General features: G+C 52.7%; 5 protein-coding genes across 5 annotated transcripts; 1 reads left to right on the forward strand and 4 right to left on the reverse strand.

The window, feature by feature from the left end:
* Window positions 1-2,448: 2,448 nt before the first annotated feature.
* Window positions 2,449-3,589, reverse strand: PG994_009494 (chromo domain-containing protein 2; the record flags this gene model as incomplete). The annotated part of the gene is made up of 5 exons (XM_066860903.1): window positions 2,449-2,514; window positions 2,587-2,962; window positions 3,027-3,106; window positions 3,169-3,440; window positions 3,580-3,589. The coding sequence occupies 5 exons, from the start codon at window positions 3,587-3,589 to the stop codon at window positions 2,449-2,451; spliced, it is 804 nt and encodes a 267-aa protein (XP_066714492.1).
* Window positions 3,590-5,749: 2,160 nt separating this feature from the next.
* PG994_009495 (uncharacterized protein) lies at window positions 5,750-7,759 on the forward strand (the record flags this gene model as incomplete). Its single annotated transcript, XM_066860904.1, has 2 exons — window positions 5,750-6,390; window positions 6,475-7,759. 2 exons carry the CDS (start codon window positions 5,750-5,752, stop codon window positions 7,757-7,759), a joined length of 1,926 nt encoding a protein of 641 aa, XP_066714493.1.
* Window positions 7,760-8,596: 837 nt separating this feature from the next.
* Window positions 8,597-13,609, reverse strand: PG994_009496 (Cyanobacterial phytochrome B; the record flags this gene model as incomplete). The annotated part of the gene is made up of 4 exons (XM_066860905.1): window positions 8,597-9,058; window positions 9,128-10,752; window positions 10,811-11,388; window positions 11,439-13,609. The coding sequence occupies 4 exons, from the start codon at window positions 13,607-13,609 to the stop codon at window positions 8,597-8,599; spliced, it is 4,836 nt and encodes a 1,611-aa protein (XP_066714494.1).
* Window positions 13,610-16,547: 2,938 nt separating this feature from the next.
* On the reverse strand, window positions 16,548-16,853 carry PG994_009497 (H+-transporting ATPase; the record flags this gene model as incomplete). Its single annotated transcript, XM_066860906.1, has 1 exon — window positions 16,548-16,853. One exon carries the CDS (start codon window positions 16,851-16,853, stop codon window positions 16,548-16,550), a length of 306 nt encoding a protein of 101 aa, XP_066714495.1.
* A 24-nt stretch (window positions 16,854-16,877) lies between these two features.
* PG994_009498 (PMA1-H+-transporting P-type ATPase) lies at window positions 16,878-20,357 on the reverse strand (the record flags this gene model as incomplete). The annotated part of the gene is made up of 8 exons (XM_066860907.1): window positions 16,878-17,091; window positions 17,509-17,644; window positions 18,012-18,612; window positions 18,662-18,868; window positions 19,227-19,529; window positions 19,635-19,739; window positions 19,788-19,843; window positions 19,907-20,357. Coding segments are annotated over 8 exons (2,073 nt in total), but the record flags the coding sequence as incomplete, so codon positions are not given.
* Between the last annotated feature and the right edge of the window lie 705 nt (window positions 20,358-21,062).

Genomic DNA, 21,062 nt, shown 5'->3' on the forward strand with positions numbered 1-21,062 from the left:
CTTTTTATAAAGATTTAAATATTATTTCCGGCTAGTTCGCGTTAATTGTAAATACTAAAGCTAAATATAGTATTTTAAACGAAAATATATAGAATTTTAATAAAACTAGCTTTATAATAAATATAATCGTGTTAATACTAGTTATGATACGTGTTAATTAATATAAAAAAGCGAAGTTAATTTAGTATAATAATCGAGAATAATTAATAATTATTAAATATATTAATTCGTAAAGTTAATATTATTTTATAAACTAATCTCGTAAATATAATTTATTAAATAATTAAGTAATTAAACCGACTTTTAATAATTAAATTAATTAAGAAATAAGTTTAAATTAAATTTAATACTTTAATAAATTTATTAAAGCGTAAATAAAAAGCTTTTAGCGCTTTTTAATCTTAGATAATTATAAAAGGTATATTTTAACCGAATTTAAAAAATATTATAAAAATAATATTATTACGCTTAATATACTTCTTTATTTTTCTTACTTACTTTAACCTTTAAATATTATTTAAATATTTATAATTTTAATTATATTAAATTTTATATTATAAAGTTTAATTATTATAAATATATATAAAAATTAAAAAATAGTTTAAAAGTAATATAATCCGCTAAATAATAAACTATATTAATAAACTTTACTTTTTTAATGTTTTATATTAATAAAATTAAAACAATCTTTATTAATATTTTTCGAGGCTCTTTCCTCTTAATTCAAGTACTTTTAAAGGCTCCGGACCGCCCGTATCGAAAAGAGCATTATTGTAAGTAGTAGGAGACTAATTTTCAGCGTATGTTTCCTCCCAGGAATGAGAGAGGTTGGGGTCCGAAGGTGGCAGCCGGCTCGAAGGCCGCAACCTAGAGGCTCGAACCAGCCGAGCGCACGGCCCTTGACTGGGGCGTCACCACCTGTACCACCTCCAACCGAGGCCGTCACCCTTACCATCCAAGCCTGGGAGGCTTGGATGGTCCCGTTACCTGCCTAGGAATAGAGGCTTTACCGGATAAGGTCCAAAGACTTCGTTCCTACCACAAGGATACCTAACTCGTTTTCTTATCAAGGCTTCGTATATATAGTTATTTATTACATAATTTATGCTAGCGCTAAATGCGACGAGATGCGATGCGATGCGGTCTCATAGCCTAATCAATAGATATGCCTGCCACTACGGGCGGCTCCCTTCCCTTATAAAGCCCAAACGCCGAATAACCTAACCCGTGCTCGATCAGATGTCCCGTCCCAAATGTACATTCGTATCATATCGTTAACCCATATTCCCCTTTTCGTCTCGGTCGCGTTATGTGAGAAACACAGTGGCAAGCCGCAAAGTGCGGGCCCGTTGTGAGGCGCACTGACGGAAGTCGCTCAGTCATGCCTGAAACGGATCCCAAGGCTAAGTGGGAAGACACCAGTTCGTGGTACCTATCACACGAAGGCACTAATCCATGCCAGTTCGTCGGTATGCCCTGGTATCGGTCTGCTAGTCGACGAGACTGCTGCTGCCACTGCTGCTGCTAGTGACGGTGCCTTGGGTGCGTGCCATGTGGACTAGTCTGTAGATGCCAAAGCTGACTAGGGCGAGGACGAGGAAGAGGAGGATGATAATGATGGCAATGACGTCGTTTCTCTTCATGACTACGACTGTTTCATGTTAGTTGACGACTGTTACCAACGAGGCGGGCGCGTGGGTGTCTTACCGAGCGAGCGTACCTGGTATAGGTAGGCAGGAGTCTGGAGGCTGGATGGATAGATAGGTAGGTAGATAGATAGGCAGGTAGCTTGCTGGATCAAGTACGATGCCCGACAAGATGCACACACAGAGACTGACAGCGGATAGATAGATGGAGAAGCCAAATAAGAAGTAGGCAAGCAAGAAGAGAGACAGACTTTCAACCAAAGATGTAGCTGCAGCTCTCCGTCCCATGTGTGGGTGGCAGCAGTCCAGTAGAAATAGTCGTGCGTTGCCCCGCCATCCCAGCCGTCGTAAATAGCGAGGCTGGCTGGTTAAATGGCAAGGCTGGGCGGCTGGTGGAGCCCCCGGCCTGGAGGTGGAGCCAGCAGAGCTTTCGCACGCCCGCCGCCGATTGGCCTGAGCTCAAGCTCACAAGGGTCTGTTACAGGCACCAGGCACCAGGCACCGCACCATGTACACCGTCAAAGGCACCAGCAACAAGCAAGGCAGCTATCACTCCAGCCTCCCTCCCCCTTTCATGCATTACGTAGGCTCCTCCCTCAAAAGTGAAAGGCTTGCTTTTTGGGGGGTGTTTCCCCCCGGCTTGAATAGTAGTGTACATATAGAACTCAACGAAGACATGTTCGCGGGATAACAGACTTCACATAAACATAAAGTGCCGAACCCGCCAAATCCGCACCCTTTGCTTTAATACCCAGAAGCAGAAGAAGGAGAAGGAAATGTGCACGTCCAAGGCTCGCTCGTTTTATTCCATGTTGGCGTCCGCAGTAGTCTTCACAATTTTGACGTGGCGCTCGTAGAATTTAAGCATCTGTTGTTTTGGCCAATGTTAGATCGCTCCTTCTCAACAAGGGCCGCATTAGCCCATCCATTATAGGCGTACCTGTTGAGGACATCGCGAGTAGACCACCTTAAGGTCGTGCTGTGTCTTGTGCCCGTTCTTCCATGTCAGGTACACTAGAAGTTTGCCCGTGTTTTCATCGTGGCAGGCGTCGACGAAGCCAACCTGGTCCTCCCACGATCCCGCAGGTGGTTTCCATTCTTTGCCGCTCACGCTTGCCGGCGGCGTCTGGGACGCTGGGTGACTGCCGCGCTTAGTTCGCTTGCCGTTGGCCGGAGTGCCGCTTGAAGCCGAGCCGGCAGGCCGCCCGCGTTTCTTGGCCGACTTTTGCGACGCCACCGTTTCTGTCTCTTCCAAGATCGCTTGTCGGCCACCGACACTCTCTAGGTACTCTCTAAGAACCAGAGATGCGTTTTCGCTGAATTGATCCCTCGTTAGTGACGGTTCGGGGTTGGGCGGGGCAACGAGTGATCGTAGCCTACGTGAGGTTGTCCTCATCCTCCCATGTCTGGTCTGCTTTCTTCTCATAGCCTTCCCATTTCACCTTGTACTTGATGCTGCCCTAACTCGAAAAGTCAGTTGCCAAGGCGGGCACATACAGCTAGGCAGGCATGGACTGCTCACGTCATCCAAGACCTGGTGACCGACAATCTTTTCCACGACGAATTCGTCCTCGCCAATATCGTCGTCTTCCTCGTCTTCCTCGTTGTCCTCACCACCGGCCTCTCTGTTGTCCTCATCGTCGTCATCTCCGTTCTCCAACGGCTGGGGCTCTAGTTGGCCGGGCACATCTTCATCGGCGTCCTGGTGGCCAACTGATGCCTTTTTGCCGCGTCGGTTCGAGGGGATGGAGACCTGGACGTCGCTGTGCTGGGAAGCTTCATCGTCGCTGATGGCTGTGGGCAGACGAGGTCAGTAAGGATGGTGGATGAAGCGACAATGGCGGGCTCTACCACGCGACAGGAAGCAGGGCATTGCGCCGACGACTCGCGACAGGAGCGTAACGCGATGGTGGTTGGAAGCGGAGCTACTTACCAGGAGGCATGCTGGGTGGCGTTGGGAGGGAAAAGAGCCGAGTGACTGGTGGTGACTTTTGCAGATCAGGTTCGCATATGCACAAAACAATAGCAGTGGAGGGATGCGCCGGAGAGATGTCCCAAGCAGACCACGGGGCGCAAAGTTGAGCTGCTGAATTGAATTGAACTGAATTGAAGCCGGGTGATGGATCCAATTGGGGGAGCTTGCAGCAGTTAGCAGTAAGAGTAGCATAAAGTCGGAGTATCGATGGGGCGTGTGGCTCGACTCGTTGCGAGCGCCGTGCCACACAGTACGGAGTACTTGCTGCATAAACTCGTGCAGTGACGGCGGCATCAGCATAACTCCAAGCGCGGCTAAAGGTACCTATGCCCCAAGTGCATCAACCATCAATGACCGCGGTTGGGTACAAGCACCGACTGACGGTCAGTTAGCCGACCTCAGGACCTCAGGACCCCCAGCTGGGTCGCGCTAGTGTGTGCCCCCACTGTTCTGCCCGCCTACAGACAGTGCCAATGCCACGGAGCCACCTGAATGGGCCCGGGGATACTTGTTCACCTCCCTCCGACCTCCCCTTGACCGTGTGTGCATACATACATACAAGCGCCCAGTACTCCCAGCATTCCCAACACTCGGAGATGATGAGCTGGTTCCCCGGCCGCCGCATTGGAACCCGCCATGAACCAACCAAACCACTGGAGCGTCTGCAGCCCCTTGACGACGATCAGTGCTAATGTCAATGGAGGAGCGGATGGTCATCCACAGCCCCCCCTGAGCAGCATGAGCAGCGTGAGCAGCAAGAACCCTGAGCAGAGTCTGCTCCCAATAGCTATGTAGGGAAGGAAGGCACCACATCTGCACACTGCACATCTGGCGGCGAAGCCTTGTTCCAACTGGCGCTGGTGCAATGAATAAATGCATCCATCGCCACTTGCCTACACCGCATTAGCATTAGGTACCACGTACCTACTACCTACGATAACAATGCCAGAATGCGTAGAGCGAACATGAACATTTCCTCCCCTGCTTACATACATACTAAACTGGTGGGTCACCTGGGTCGTTGCGTGTAATCCTGGCCGTGTTCCCGAATTATTGATTATGTTCGGTCAATGGATAGCTAACTACCTACCTCTGCAGTACGGGGACTGACACAGCCCGCGCTCCTCAAAATGAACTGAAATGAAACTGTACACCACCTGATACGAAGTCACCATCCGACTCGACGAAGTAGAGTCTTGCAGCTTGAGGACGGGCAGCTATTGTGTCAACTCGAGATACGAAGCGCGAGGCAGCTAGTGTACCTGTATAGAAGTATGTACCTTAAATGCACACGGATAGCATTGGCGGCAATTGGTTTAAGCGTCCCAGGTACCTGATTAAGCACGGCTGACCTGCTTGCATTTCTAGACTAGCCCTCTTTCCAACCCCCCCGAGACCCTCTCCTGCTCTGGAGGTAGCCCCTGGAATCAAATCATCAGAACAATTGGATTCAGTAGGGGGAAAGGGAAGAAGAAGAAGAAGAAAAAAATCCGAGAAGGGCACGACTGGAGAAAAAGCAACCTCCCTCGCATCAACCCCCTTTGGTTCAGTGCAAGCATTGTTGTTATTGTTATTGTGTTGTATATTTGTGTGCCGTCAACCTCGTCGTTGACTGGGGGGGTTTTTTTTTTTTTTTGGTGATTTCCGAACCCGTTTGAAGCTCGCGTCTTCTCTTCTCCTTGCAATCGCCGACCACACGTTGGCAGACCAGACTTCCTGCCCTTGTCCCGTCCCGTCCTGTCCCGTCTCGTCTCGTCTCGTCTCGTCTCGTCTCGTCTCGTCGTGTCTGGTCCTATCCGCTCGCTGCTCACACTCCAAACCCCCATCTCGTCCCATCTTCTTTCTGTCCCCGAGAACGTGCAATTCCAGTCAGTCAGCGTAGCTGCTACCTGGCTAGCTGCTGCCCCCTGCCCTCGCCTTCCAGCATCCAAAGTTCCGAAGCTACCGGATGTGACAACTAGCCTTGCGAACGAACGGTCGCCGGATGGAGAGCTTTCTGGGGAGCATTGCCCGCGGCCGTTGACTTCAGCTCCCACTCTACCACAGCCACTCACATTCCTTTGACCCTGTTCCCTTGTTTCCGTATACTATAACCATATAATAAGATATCAGACACGCACCCGCCGCCATGTCCGACGCGGGAGGCAATCCCGCCAGCAACAGCAACGACTCGCCCGCCGCTGCGAAGCCCGGTGCCCCCAAGGATCGAAGCTGTCCCTATTGCGCCCAGCCCTTCACCTCCTCTTCCCTGGGCAGACACCTGGATCTGTACATCAAGGAGAAGAACCCCAAGCCCCCAGATGGTCTTCACGATGTCGACGCCATTCGCAAAATGCGGGGCACCATCACGAGAAGGCAGCCGCGAGGTTCCCTCGCGCGACGTGATGCCTCCACCCCGAGCACCCCGACCGGCTCGTCCGCCATCGCCCCCAGGAAGAGCTCCGCCCACGATGCCCACATCCAACGTCCCTCCATCCCCAAGGAGGGCCAGTACTTCGTCGACCAAGCTCCAAAATGGCCTCTCCCCCCGTCTTGGGAAGCCACGGGCGTCATGAACGACCTGCCAGCTCGCAATGGGGATCTCCAGGCCGGACATTGGGACGAGGCGGACCCGGCGAGGAGACAGAGCCTTCAGCCACAGCGAGTCCCCAGCAGAGCCGCTCAGAAGCAGCAGCTAGACGCCCGGCAGAAGCTGACGGACGCGGTGGACACGGCCAGAGCCGCCGAGTTAGCCCTCAGGGAAATGCTGAGCTCATGGAGGGCAGCTAAGTATGTTTCTAGATACTGCGAAGCACTTTTAGTGGACGTCGCGAAGAGTCATGGCCGCTAACGATACGTTTCTTCTATCTATAGGCAACACATCGATATGAACTCGGTACCCTTCGACTTCGATCCCCTAGCTCTCGACTTCCCTGCCTTGACGCTCCAGTGCCTTCAAGCGCCGCCCACTCTCTTCTCGTCCACGCCACATCCGACATCTACCTCGTGGTCCATACAACCGCCCGCGCAGAAGCAGTTTGAAGCTCTGAAGACCTGGTTTCAAGAGGAGTTCCGCAAATGGAAGGTCGCCTGTGCCGCGGCCACGACGGCTTCGAGCGACGATTTGACCTACCCACCTTCGCAAACCCACGCCCCTCTGGATCTGCGGGAAAGCGTGAAGAAGGCAGACAAGGCAGCCGCCAACCTGGAAAAGCAAGTCAACGAACATCTGCAATCCACGTATGCCGTGTGGGAACAGCTCACGGCACAGCGCCGCAGCGAGCTGTGGACCCTGGAGTTGGCCCGGAGTGTCGGTCGGAGGCAGAAGGAGGTGGACAAGTTCAAGGAGTCGCAGCACTACTTGAGGCAGGAGAACGTCAACCTCAAATCCCAGATTGACCAGTTGAACCACCTGCAACAGCCGAGGGAGTTCAGGGTCATGCCGCCGGCCACTGTCCCCTTCAACCCGTCGATTGTCTCGTACTGCTTGGAGTTTGGCATGAAGGGACCGCAAGCTGTTGGCTTGAACCTCGACGATCGCCATGTGGATCTGACCGCCCTGGTTTCGCGAGCCATCGAGCGCTGGAAGAACGTCATTGTCTCGTCCAGGGGCTCTGGCATGAGCTCGCAGAGACCGCTTGAGCAGCCCACACCGACTCCGGCCGCGGCCAACACCCCTGACTCCCCCGCCATAGCCCAACCCAATCCCGCCGCCGGCGTGCCAGGTCAACCCCGCCACGCCGCTCCCGCGCCAGGGGTTACGCCATCGAATGATGCGAGGGCTAACACAACCCCGACAACAACGACATCGGCGGCTTCGGCAGCCAACGACGACAACAGTGACCAGGATGCCGATGCTGAGATGGAGGAAGATGACTTCCCCATGAGTACAAGTACACCCCTTGTCGCTAAGCCACAGCAGCCGCAGCAGCAACTCGAAGTTCCCAGGACACGTCGGCTGGGAGGCGGAAGTGAGGGTCGGTTTGCGGTGGATGGGCTCGCTACTCAAACCGCCGACATGGGACGATCATTGCAGAGCTTGAACAACTCGACTCAGGGGTCCAGCCAACGAGCTCGAAATACCACGAATAAAACAGGATACAGTGTTCCGGTCCAAGGTGTTGGTGCGGGTGGAGGGGACCCTATGTATATGGATTGAGATGCCTGTTGCATTTGATTTGGCGAAGGCCTGGTAATCTCAACGCCCGAGGCTTCGAAGAAACTTTTTTTTATAGATATAGCGACATGAAGTCACAAAGAGATATCCGGACGGTGTCATCTTTTTGTCATGTTCACCTGGTGTAATACTGTCATGGCCATTATAGACTCGGCACAATGCAGGGCAATCAATATATTGGAAGATGCCGCTACGCTTTCTAGCTGTGTTTTTTGATGCCTTTGTGTATACCTGCCTCTATTTCCGGGCATCTTGAGGGACTTGCCGAGCGTACCCGAGGGAAGGTTCGTGAGCATCGAGAACAGAAACCAACATCGGTCCTGCCTATACAGGAACCCACCAACTTATCAAGGCTTGTATATTCTGCCTGGACGCAACACATTTGCGGCTACCTTTTTCGGGCACCGCCAAAGCACAAGGGCCAATGAGCCCTTATCATTCGACTTGACCCCATCGCCAACATAATCCCATTATACCTCGAGCAAAACATGCCAACCCCGCCCCCGAGTACGCTGAAAAATATGAAGATAGGTGGGAAATCAAAAGCAGCGGGATATCACACACCCATAACTCCATGCAATGCGTATACTTTGACATGGTTGCCTCCCAAAAAAAAAAAAAAGTCTAGCTAGCCACCATGCCCCGAGTCTTGAATCAAACCGTTTTCCGTGATGCTTGTGAGAAGAACAGACAATGAATATCCCCTAAACGCCATCCGAATGTGTCCCTGTCACAGTCCAGAACCCTCTGCTGCTGTGGTTGTTGTTGTATATGCAGCTCCAATGCAATCTTGGGCTGATCGAAAATGAATATTCATTGTCAATTAGAGTCGTCGTACCTCGAGAGGATCCCGCCACTCCGGAGTAAAGCCCTGTGGGTCCGCCATTCCACTTGGCCAGGCTTTTTTAGGCTGCCGTAGATCAGGGCCAGTTGGCGTGATGTTGTCGTCTGCTGAGGTATCAGAGCTTGCATTAGACCGAGGCTGGAACCAGCCTCCGCGTTCCCATTCCCCGGGACGTAGAGACACGAGTTCCGTGTCTCGTCATCCGTGATGCCATACAACAATGTGTGTAGTCGTTTAATGTCGATGGGCTTCAGGATCCAGCCGTCGAAACCGGCATTGATATACGTCGGGCCCTCCTTCTCGACGAGGGACGCCGATACTGCGAAGATGGGAACCCTTCCTTGGTGACTGGCCAGAGCTGACAATGCCTGACATTTGTCCGACTTCTCGAACGCTCTAATCATTTTCGTACTGGTTAAGCCATCGACGATGGGCATCTGTCAACACAGTTAGCAAGCAAGATCACTCTTATCTTGTGCACAATCAACACCGTGCAGGACACTGACCTGCATGTCCATGAGGATCACATCGAAAGCGTCCGACTGTTCGCTGTAAACGCTTGCGCAATCCTCTCCGTTGGCGGCATGGGAAACATGGTGGCCCGCTTTCTCCAACCGCTTGCGCAGAATCCTCAAATTGATGGGATCATCCTCCGCAATGAGGACTCGAAGTTTGTCCTGTGTGTCTTTGGCTGGCTCTTTGGGCGGCGGTTTCTGAGCCTCCGGCTCAGCCTGGTCACCAATCTCATAAAGCACTCCTGACGACTCTCCAGCCTGCGGCATTGGAGGAGCCTCTGTGTATTCGTCGGGAACTTTGATGGGACGCACAGGCGTCTTTGTGTCGGCAATGTGCGACTCGCCTACCTCCGCCGGTTGCTGCTTAGTAACTTGTCCGGCCGGGCTTGTAGTAGACCGGGCGGGCAACACCGGGCGCTCTGAATGGCTAGCACCGCCTCCGCCTATCGCAGTCATAGAATTGAGGCTGGTGCTGGAAAGGCAGTGCGACTGGTTTGAGTCTTTGGAATCCTGGCGGCCCAGTGAGCCGATTTCCGAATCGCGATCCCCAATGGATAAAGGAGTCTGGATAGCATCGATTAGGCGGTCAGCATCGCTCATGTTGCTCTGCGCGCTTGCTTTGCTGGCCCCGCTCTTCAGACTGGTAATACTATTGGTTTCGTCGAAGCTTCGCCGTTCTTTAAGACTGTGAGGGACGTTGATGCCACTCGAGCTGCCACGGTCTACAAGCGTCACCTCGCCCGCTGGGACAGGTGGCAGGCTCTTGGTAACAGATGGGACACTCGAACGAGTACTTGGTACCTGCGTTGTTGTCTCGGAACTTTCTACCATGTCACTACTCGGTAGCTCGAAGGGCAGCTGGATGACGAAGCGAGATCCCTTGCCCTCCTCCGATTTGAGCCGCAGCTGGCCGTCCATGTTGCGCACAATACGAGCCACCATGGCCAAGCCCAGCCCTAGGCTTCGTCCTTCGGCCGGCTTCTCGACTTCAGCATCGGGATTTGCCTCATCAGCATCCACCGACACTTGTTCCAGGTCCTGGAAGAGTGCGTCGAGCTGCTCGTTACTCATGCCACAGCCCGTGTCCTGGACCGCTACTTCGATCCTCACTCGGGACTCGGCAACCTCCGCAACATAGCACTCCACTTTAACATGTCCCTTAATGGTATGCTGAACCGCGTTGGCTGTCATGTTGGCAATGGCCTGGCGCACCCGGCGGTGGTCGCCATGTACAAACCGTGGCAATCCTGGATGGTCGACAACCTCGTATCCAATGTTCTTTCTCTTGGCGTCGGTCCTAAAAGGCGCCGTGGCTTCCTCCAGGCACGCAGGGAAGTCGAGTATTTCATCCTTTACAAGCTCTTGTCCTTCCTCGGTCTTGGTAAGATCCAGCAAATCGTTGATGACGTATATGAGCGACTTGGACGCCGAATGAGACTTGGCAAGGTTGTCTCTGGTCTCCTGGTCGAGACTGCCTTCCAGGGCGATCTCGAGGTAATTAATGATGGCGTTCAACGGTGTCCGGACTTCATGGGCTGAGTTGGCCAAGAGCAGTCGAGTAAGGCGGCTGCTCTGCAGAGCTGCCTCCTTTTGCCTCCAAACCTCGATGAATTTGCCTGAAGAAACGTTAGTGTACTGCTATGTCGCTGTGAGCGAATGTGATGTTTGACTGACCGTAGACAAGACAGAGTACCGCAGCGGTCTCAACTTGCTCCTCCGTCCAGTCCCTACATTTCCCGACAACTGTTTCGTGCCATACCTGAAAGCTCTTTCGCGGTTCAAGGTACGCGGACGTTCCCTCTTTGAAGAACTTCTCGTATGGGTTTCCGGCCCATTTGACCTCGCGTATTTGGCCCCTTCGGAAAAAGACGATGAAGTCATGACCGCCTACACTGAGTGGCACATAGAGCATACCGGCGATGACGGAAAACCCTGGAGGATACCGTAAATCAGGTAAGTCGTCCGTGACATCCTGCGTTGTGACGACTGAAGTATACCTCCTGACTCTCAGATACTCAAGGAGCGCGAGAGCCTCCTGTGTCTGTCCTATCTTGCCTAGAATCTTCGTCTCGCCCCGGATGGACAGCATACCAAAGTCGGCGTCAAACAACTTCAGAAGGTCGTCCGAGGAGGCTATGATGTAGCCCGAAGGGTTTTTATCGGTCGGTACCGTGTTGATCAGTTTTCTTGCCTGCAGCCGTGATGCATACGATAACCGCTCTATGTTCCGCGACGCAGTGTCTCCAATCAATCTGCACATCTTACGGATGGGAACGGAACCCGCATCCCCCGGTTCCCATACGCATGACAGGAAATCAGACCCCAAAGTTCGTTGAAGGCATTAATAGAAATTGACATGGAGCCTCGCACTGCCATATTCTTCAAGTACTTCAAATGAATGGGGGACATGGCGCGGAGATACGAGTGGGTGAGGTCCAGAGGCTGCTCAAGATCCTCCACGGTCCGGCAGACGAGCCTCGCAGACTCCAGGTCTCTGTCGAATAGGAGCCTGACCTTGTTGACCCTATAGAGATCTCGTGCCTGCTGGGGAATATCCGAAGCAGGAAAGTGCAAGCCTTTGTATAGGTCTCGCGTATGGGTGGGATCAACCAGCTCGGTAACGACTTTGCCGTTGAAAGCCGAGTCAAACTGGTACACCATGACACGATGGAAACCTGTCAATTCCTTGACGATTCCAACCAAGATCTTGAGAAACTTATCAAGATTTGGCGCAGCCGCCAGCTGCTCTTGGACTTGTGACATGATATCGAACACCTGCATTGCACCTGCCTCTCCTCGCTTCTTCCGGGCACTACGCAACACCCGAAGAGGGCGGCTGCTCACTTCTGTGCTGTCATTGAATTCCTCCAGCGTGGGATTTTGATATAGAGTATCTTGAGGTACTGGCGGTGTCATCTCATCCGGCCCACGCAGGGGATATTCTCGGTCGTCCTCTAGCTCAAACTCGCAGATGACAAGATCCGGGTTGGCAGGCGTTACATGCATGGCACACCAAAGCTTCACGCTCCTGCTCTTGGGGGGTCTGATGGAGATACTGAATACCTCCGGGCCATTTGTAGCAGGATCGGCATCATCGTCGCGAATGAAATCGATATGGTCAAGCATATTATCGGCCTGCTCCTCCGAGAAGATATCGACAAAGTTTTCTAGTCGGAATAGCTGTTGTGGGGTATAGCCGAGCACACGCTCGGAATTCTCGCTCACAACCCGTACCAAGAAGCGGCCCTCGTTGTCTTCTTTTATCGCAACAAGCAGTCCGAATGACTGCACAGCACCTGGGGTATGAATAGGCTCATCTTCACAACGCTCCAGAGTGCCATCTCTTCCGGTGAGGATGGCATGGCCCTCGTCCGTGACAACGTGTCGAAAACGTGTGGTGAACAGAGCCTCGTTGAGGTCACCTGCAGGTGTCCTACGGCCCCCACTAGAAGCATCGCCAACTTTACGAGAGGCGGTATCGCCCCTTGGCGGCCCCGACCTGTCTGACGTGTCCGACGAGGCATCGTTAAACAATGGCAGCCCACCGGCGTTACGACCAGATGGGTGTTCTACGGGCTGTGGACTCGTAACCGAGAATGGGCTACCTGATACTGTGTTCTTCCTATTTCGTATTGCCGCTGATCTGCTGGTGCTACGATCCTTCTCGCCGGCCGGGGTAGGCACAGTCTCGGCGCGTCTCATGCCCGACAGGTCGGCGTCTGTTTGCGAATTGCTAGACCGCGAGCGACGATCGAAATAGTCGTGTTCACCAGAAGTCCGCGGTAAAGACCAGGGGGTAGGCTGTGAGCTGTCGACACTGACCACAGAGCGGATAGGGAACACCCGGTCTGCAGGGTCGGCGTTGCTGCTGTTGCTGCCATAACCAAGCTGATGGTCGGAACTTTGGCTCCAGGAGGATGGGGCTCCAGACGATGGAGGCGGGGCCGACCCGTCGAGAGTCATGGCTTGGTCGGGACCGAAGGCGTCAGAGAATATAGGAATGGATTTGCTGCGAGCAGGAGGTGTAGTATCCTCGTCGTCTGTCTCAAGGCCCGCAACTTCTGACGATTCCGGCGCTTCTGTCAATGCTGGCCCATGTTGACCACTCGCAAAATCACGAGCTTCCGATGGTGGGGGGAAGGCCGGCGGCTCGTGCTCTTGTTGAGGCGGCTCTGACGATGGTTGTGCCGCAGCTACCTGATCACGCCTATCATCCTGCATCGGCGTTGTGGTAGTGTCAGTGGTACTATTGTCAGAACCGGCACTGTCGCTCCTCGGCAAATGTGGTGGTTGCCCGTGTTGATTGCTTTCCCCGCCGCCGCTCTGCCCCTCTGGGCCGTCGAGTTGCTGGCTTGAGTGTGACGTCGACGTTGTTGATGTCGAGGGTGTGTATTCGCTCTCAGGATGTGCTGGTATGTCGCCCCCGTGCGGTAACTGTTGGTCAGTCAGGTCGGAGTCTTGGTTGGACCCCATACTGCAAAATTGGGAGTGAGGCCTGGGGTGCAGGGGCCTGGGGCCTCTGTATGTATCTAAGAGGGAATGCAAATGATTCCCTGCTCGATCGAGCCCCTCCGAGCGCTCGCTGGCGGCTATTGGAGAGGGTAGTGGGTGTCAGCGGACGTCGACGAGGGCCAGTTTGCCCAACTCTAAATTGCCTGGTCCCGATGGTGCTTGTCGTGGTCGTGTTTCGTTTCGATCGATGTCCAGGTCTGGCGTGTGATTGCCAAGGATTCTACCAAATCGACCTAATCGGTCACGGACACCAGCCAGTTTCTGTGTCGTGGTAAACCCGGAGCACGATAGAGTTGCATGAAGCAATCGATCCGCAACTTTGCTGCGCCGTAGTTAGGAGTCGCGAACGGTGGGTTTCACTGGGGAGACGAGAATAAAGTGTAATTTCGAAGCGCAGTGAGAAGGCGTCGCCGTGGTAAGTAGCACCGACAAGTCGAGAAAAATATGCGACCACCCGAATAGAGTGATAGGGTAGTGTTAGTAGGTTAAAGAAGCAGCTGTGGCGACGGCGGTAACGCAATGTCGCTGGCAAACAGCCCTGAGACCTGGGGCTTGGGGCCTGGGGCCTGGAGTACTGTATGTAAGCGCAGGTGTACTCGTGGCGCGCGTAGATGCCAGTGCCAGTGCCAGTGCCAGCAGAATTGGTTGTTGGTGTTGGTATTGGCAGTACTGAATTAACTGGCGGGAAAGATCGATTCTTTCCTTCAGGTTTCGGCTCGCACAAGTGTGGGAGGAAACCGCAGAACCGGTTCATGCCATGTAGGACGGAGGCAGGTGTAGCTACATGCTAACCTAGGTACCTATGGATTGCGCTACAAAGATTGAAGTACGTGGGTAACATTTGATCAGATCCCGTCACCGTGCATCCTAGCTGGGCTTGCAGTCGACTTCGGCCTACGACTAGGCGGTATTAGTGCCCCGAATCAAACCACAACTACCCGGGTACACAACAGCTGGCCTCCAAACCTAAGGTAATGACTCGAACATGTAGACGGTGCAATCGGGTACGAAGGCATAGTGCTGCGAGCGACAAGCCAGATGTCCGTAAGCCAGCCGCGTTTATCAAACGATGAAAGTCGGCTATATGCTCCAACGTGGCGAATGGGATGATAGGTTGGAAATACTACCTACCTATTGCATGTTTACATCTACATAGAATATAACCTTCATAAAGGTACCATATAAACAGCTACAGTAGGTATTCCCGAGAACTATTACTATGGAGAGATTCACTATATATTTAGTAGTAAGCTGAAGTTCATATTTCCAACCGGAGTGGTCTTGCCTTCATGTTGGATTGTCCTCCTAATCCACATGGTAAACGGTGCATACTCAATTACTGGGCTTGGCGCGTCCGCCCCACGGTAGATCTGTGATTCCGGTACTGTAGGTGACAAGGTACATATTGTCTAAAAACCGGATGGGGACGTCAGCTAGGCTAGGTAGATTCTAGACTTCCGGATCTCCCAGTCTCTAAACCTGGACAGGTGCCCAGTGCCTGGCAAATTGCGGTTGTATGATTACGAGGTAGAGCGTTGAGGGCAGTCGGAGATCGTGGAGGTATGCTATGGTAAGGGAGATTTGATATGCATAGATGGCATTCTAGGATGCTGGATCTGCATGTTGTGATTTTTTCAGCATGGCAATTTTGTTTAGCCATGGTGGGTTGCGAATCCTGATTCCTCGCCAAAGAGCCCATACTACTTCAGGTCCTGATCTGCATTAAGATGGGACAAGAGGAAACGGCGCCAGATGGTCTACACTTGTAGTCTTGCACTGTCAATCACTCCATTCCCCATCCCCTGGAAGAAAAGGTCCTGGAGCGCAGTTCCGTAACCTAGTGCTTGTATTCAATTCAAAAAGCTCGTCCAGCGTCGTGACAACTCACGATGAGCGCTGGCAAACTGTTCAGCTGCCGGCAGGACGGGATTGTTGCAGCCACTGGCAATTACCCAGTAGTAGGAGCACGTACGGAGTACATGACTGGAGTATTGGGAGAGTATCCGGTCATGACGTCATATGACGTCACTACGCGTGGCTGGTGCTCAGCATGTGCCTCAGCTTCACGAGTGGCGTTGTCAGTTGTCCATTGTCCAGTACATTGCTCGTACTAAACAGCTTTCACAGCGTCGTGATCCGTAGCAAACACATGTATGAAGATAAGGTGTGATGAAGTCAAGTATGGCTCTCCTTACCATCGTATGACGGAAAAGCTGCTCACCTCTATAGTATGAATGCGTTGTGGCACCCTGGTTGGCCATGGGTAGGCTGCTTTGTCTTCTACTTCCTAGGACGGTGACAGCATTGTCCTAGCCTACTGAAATAGTGAAGATGATGGCACTCAGCATGCCTGACGAAGTCGATATGATGGATATTTACAGGATCGGTGGTCTGCTCGCCGCCAGTTCGGCAAATGATGGCAATGCGAAGAGCCAACATCATGAAGCGGGTTTCAGGTCCGAACCCAGGCCTAGTCTGGGGCCGTTGACAGGTCTGATCTCGTGGCCACAGCTCAGGAGCTTACGTCTATATCACGAAGCTCGCGATCCTTTGCTTGCCACCTCGACGTGGCAGGTGAAGCTTCGAAGACGGCTAGCCGTTCCTTGCCGGTACACGAAGCCCGCCCGCGAGTGAGTCCGCGATAACAATACAGGTTGCAGGCTCGTTTCTCTATCCCGAGATATGGTTGAAGCCAGGTATGAGCATAGAAACGTCAGTGGTGGTTTATCTAACAGAGTATTCATTCATTTAGAAGTCCGACAGGGGGCCACCAGTATTACTTGAGGTACAGAATCCGAACAATGCTCATGGTCATTTTACACTTGCGCCAAGGGCATTGGGGCAGAACCGTACAATTCATCGATAGCCTCTCCACAGGTATGTACCACTATCACGACCATCACTCGTCATCCTCAGCAGCCACCTTCTCCACCAGGTAATATCGATCATACCCGGTAATAGTATCCCAGTCATGCTCTATAGCAAGTTTGTTAAGTTGGACAAGAACATTTTCCATGTATGTGTCCTTCGCATGGCGGTCCTTCGTCCCTAGATCATTGATCCAGCCAATTCGGTTGAGCAGATAGTAGATGATGGCAATAAAAACGATAACGCCTATGGAGTACGCCCACACGATGACGAAGGTAACGATGTCGGTCCATCCGTTGGAGTTGTTGTTGAATGCCGCGGGCGGCGTCGTTCGCATTACACCCCCGCCCGAGCCCGATAGTCAGCCGAATAGACAGAAGATGGTTGGAAGAGCATCAACGCCCAGTATGGTGAACACAAACTGCCAAGATGGCCATGTCTTGCCGCCGCGTGTGACAAAGATGAGCCAGTTCTCGGTCAAGGAGACCTGGAGGAAAAGAACCTCCTGGATGGAGCCAAAGCGAGCAATGATGCCGCCACTTCGCAGAAACATCGTACCTCGCTCGGCAGATCCACTGTCAAATGTGCAGATTAGCAGCTGTCCTCCTGGCCGAGAAATTCCGTGCCACCGATACAACCGGAACTGGTCGGGGGTGGTATCGTGCAGTCCCAGGACGCGCAAAGGGAGGAAGCAGAGGGCATGGAGTGTACATACCGTCCCCGCCGCAAGGAGCATTCCCATGACCAACCTGATGACCCAGGACCCAGATCTTCTTCAGTTGCCATTCCACCGGCCTCGGCTCGACGTTGGTATTGTCATATGCAACGGCCACTGTGGCTAAATCCGCAAACAAGGCAACAAAGACGATGAGATCGGGTCTAATGGCCTCGTTGATAATAACCATTGACGTCGTCAAATATATCTCCAAGTGAAGGCACAGCGCAATCCGGTATTGGACGTAAGCTTTATCCGCTGGAATATCTGCCGAGACGTCTTGATGGATAGGATAATGGTGCTCAGCCCTGGGTCCAAGAATACTATGTCGGCTGCCGCCTGGGCTGCCTCGGAAGAACCTTCCACGGCGGTTCCGCCGTCCGCCTTCTTGAGAGATGGCGCGTCACTCACGCCTGCGTACGTAGGTGAAGCCAACGTTAGTCACGGGTGTTTCTAGGCGTCGCCCAACCGAAACTCATCATCTCCCATCATGGCTCTGAGTGAGCCACGCTGCTGCAGCATCTCAACGACTTGGTACTTATGCTCTGGGAATACCTCAGCAAAGCCATCTGCTCTTTCGACGAGGTCGCTATGGTGGTATTCGGGGTTAGATGATTCGGCACGACTCAGACATTCAAAAAAGAGTGCTGGCTTATTGTTGTACTGTCCCCGAGAGGCCGCTACCCATCAATTTTGTTGAGTTGTACACCTGGTACCACTCAGCATCACAGACAATCAAGTTAAGTCTCGCCAAGAGGGGTCAGTCCGGTACCTTGGTACCAAGCCCCAGCATCTTGCAGGTCTCCTTTGCAATAGCAATGGCATCTCCCGTGAGCATCTTAACCGGAACCCCGAGGGCCTGGGCCTCAATGATAATCTGCGCGGTGTCCTCCCGAGGAGGATCGAACATAGACAGCAAGCCGAGCAAGACCCATGGCTCGTCGTTCTTCTTGTATGCCATGCCCAGCGATCGGAACCCTCTTCGGGCAAAGTCCTTGGTCTTGGTGTTGTATGCAGTGCGAGTCTCGTCATACGCTTCGGTAAGTTGGAGAACGTTCTTGGGTGCCCCCTTTGCACATATGAATTTGTCATTCCCCAGGCGAGATTCGCAAGTAATGCGCTTCGAAACAGGGTCGATAGGCGTGAACTTGTCCGTCTTCCACCCTTGACGCAGGATGTCACGAGCTTTGGGGTATTTCTCCAGAGTCAATATGGTAACCTTATCGGTAGGATCGAGGGATGCGACATTGTGCGAACTGGCAAGTGCAGCCACGGCCATCATCCAGTTGACATCCTGGCCCTCGATGACGAAGGGGTCTCGAATGCTCAACTTGTTCGCCGTGAGTGTGCCCGTCTTGTCAGAGCATAGTACGTTGACACCCTGTAGACACCCGTCAGCATCGGACCGACGGCGGCCGTTCAGAACTCACGGCTAGGGACTCGATGGCTGTCAGTTTCTGCACTATGGCCCTTTGCTTGGCCAGGTAGGCGGCCCCCACGGCTAGTGTGGTTGTCGTCACCACGGGAAGGCCGACGGGGACGCCAATGATGAACAAGACCAGCGCGTAATGGAGTAGTGTCTGTACGCCTGGCCTGGCTACGGGGATGTGGTGGAAGAAACCGCCAATTTTGTTGCTCTGCAGACATAGCGATATTCAGATGAAGATCTATCTACTCTATTTGGGATGGATGAAGGTTATATACCCTTTCCTAGATAAACAGCGTATGCTGCTGCCTTGGCAGTGTATGCCTTACATGTGAACATACAAAGGGATGAAGTTAGGAAGCCTAAGCAACAAATCCAGGAAACTAAGATTCAAAACATGACAAGCACGAGCAACCAAGTACCAATGCTATCCATGACTTGCTTGAAGTGGCCTCGGTCCTTGGTTCCCTGAACCAAGTTCGCCGTTTTGCCAACAAAATAATACCTCGCCAACGTGGTGAAGATGGCATAGGCTTTCCCGCGCTTGCAGCCCGTCGTGTGTAGAATACGATATCGCCCATGTACTTGTCGACAGCAAGGGACTCTCTGGTAATGGCGGACTGGTCGCAGGCGATGAGAGGTAGTCCGTAGTGGGAGTGTTCGTAATCGAAGTCCTCCTCGCCATCTTTCCTGGTGTTCTCATCACCGCCCCCATCAGCTGTGGTTCCCCCGGGCGGCTCTTCGACGGCGCCTTCATCCCCAAATCTGTCTTCGTTACAGAGCTGAACAAATTCGTCGTAGTCACCTGGTCTACTATAATCACAGATGAGCTGGCAGTCTCCTGGTAATTTTTGACCCTCGACAAGGATGTCCTGGAGGCAATTCAGGAATTTTACCCAGCCAGAGACAGAATTTTGCAGGAGGGCAACGGCGGGGGAAGGGGGTTTCTATATTCACTTACAATATCTCCTTGGCACAAGTTCACGAGCTAGAATCTGCTGCTTTTGGCCGTCTCTCACGACAGTGGCCCTCATGGCAATGTCCCCCTTCAGGCTAGCCACGACGTCCGCTGCTTGCTTCTCCTGTTAGAAGCCTACGAAGGCGTTCAGGAGCAAGATACCGACGATTACCCCAAAATCGACCCAATCGCCGAGACCCACCGCCAGAAGAGCCGCAGGCTCCATCACTTGCGTATGTGATGTGAGCGTTGCTCGATAGCAACCATACTAATGGGTGTAGTAGTACCCACCATATCGAATAGGCCTCTGGAAGAAGCCGAGGAATTTCGCAAACATGTTCTCCTTTTCCGCCGTCAGCTCGTTCCAGCCGAACGGCTTGCGCCGCGTTTCGATATCGTGGCTTGCAATACCCTGTCGTATGTTGGTCTCAAGCCACGACGAGGGTGGCTGTCCTTCCTTTATCACAGGGTGAGCCGGTTGTACAGGTGCCGGGGAGGATTTACAGAATTGCCACCACTTTTTGGACTGGAGGGGAGCCCCTGCCTGGCTAGCCACCGAAGCTCGTCGTTCGGCATCGTAATTTATGATGGAGCGCTGGAGAGCCTCGTACTCGGGCAGGTCATCTCCGCCGCCCTTCTCCGAGCTACTTGGCAGGCTCGCATTCTTGGGGAGTTCGTCCTTCACCTGTTCCGTTAGACCAACGTCGTCTGATAGACGGACATGTTCTGTTGCAGTGCTCTGGCCTGTCGGGTGTATTTGGTAGTGCGGGCTGACTGGCCCAGTAGGATTACGGCCCTAGCCTCAACATCATCGTCAGCCGGCGCCCGGCTTGAGTCGTTGCGTTGACGAAGAAAAGACATATCCTGCGTCGGCTTGTCGAAATACGCGGATGATCACAGATGGATCTCGGAGCGGTAACACCTGCCGCAGTTCACTAATGTGGGAAGAATGCAAGACATCGCGGTCGGCGCGGAGACATGGATGGCCGGAGTATTATCGCCTGCAATCTATAGAAACTATGGGACTCATGGTTCTGGCAATAGCGACGTGTATGTGATGCATTCTGAGACTATGTCGCGAAGTCATGCAGAGATAGACTCCATCGGCTATATACTCACGCTATGGCGATAACCCAGGAGTGACGATGGAAGACCTTGAAAGGCTGGATCAAAGATGGTCCTGTCTCCTAGCACCGTTCGCTGACCATACTACAGTACTTGGCTATGGTCTGGCAAGACAACCCCTGATGCAACAAGGTTCCTGGCCACGAGCTCTTGCTCGGACAATAAAGGAAAGAATAGCGTGATGGGGAGAACGGCAGAGTCACTGGAATGCCGATAGTACCGTTGGCTGTTGTTTCCACCGAGGTCGCCGGAGAAAAATGCGCAGTTGCTAATGCATGCATAACACCGTGATGAAGCATTCTAGCCATTACTGCTGAGATCT

Source organism: Apiospora phragmitis (genome assembly GCF_038363925.1).
Source record: "Apiospora phragmitis strain CBS 135458 chromosome Unknown utg000008l:1.0-3514335.0:1.0-3519231.0, whole genome shotgun sequence".
NCBI classification, from domain to species: domain Eukaryota; kingdom Fungi; phylum Ascomycota; class Sordariomycetes; order Amphisphaeriales; family Apiosporaceae; genus Apiospora; species Apiospora phragmitis.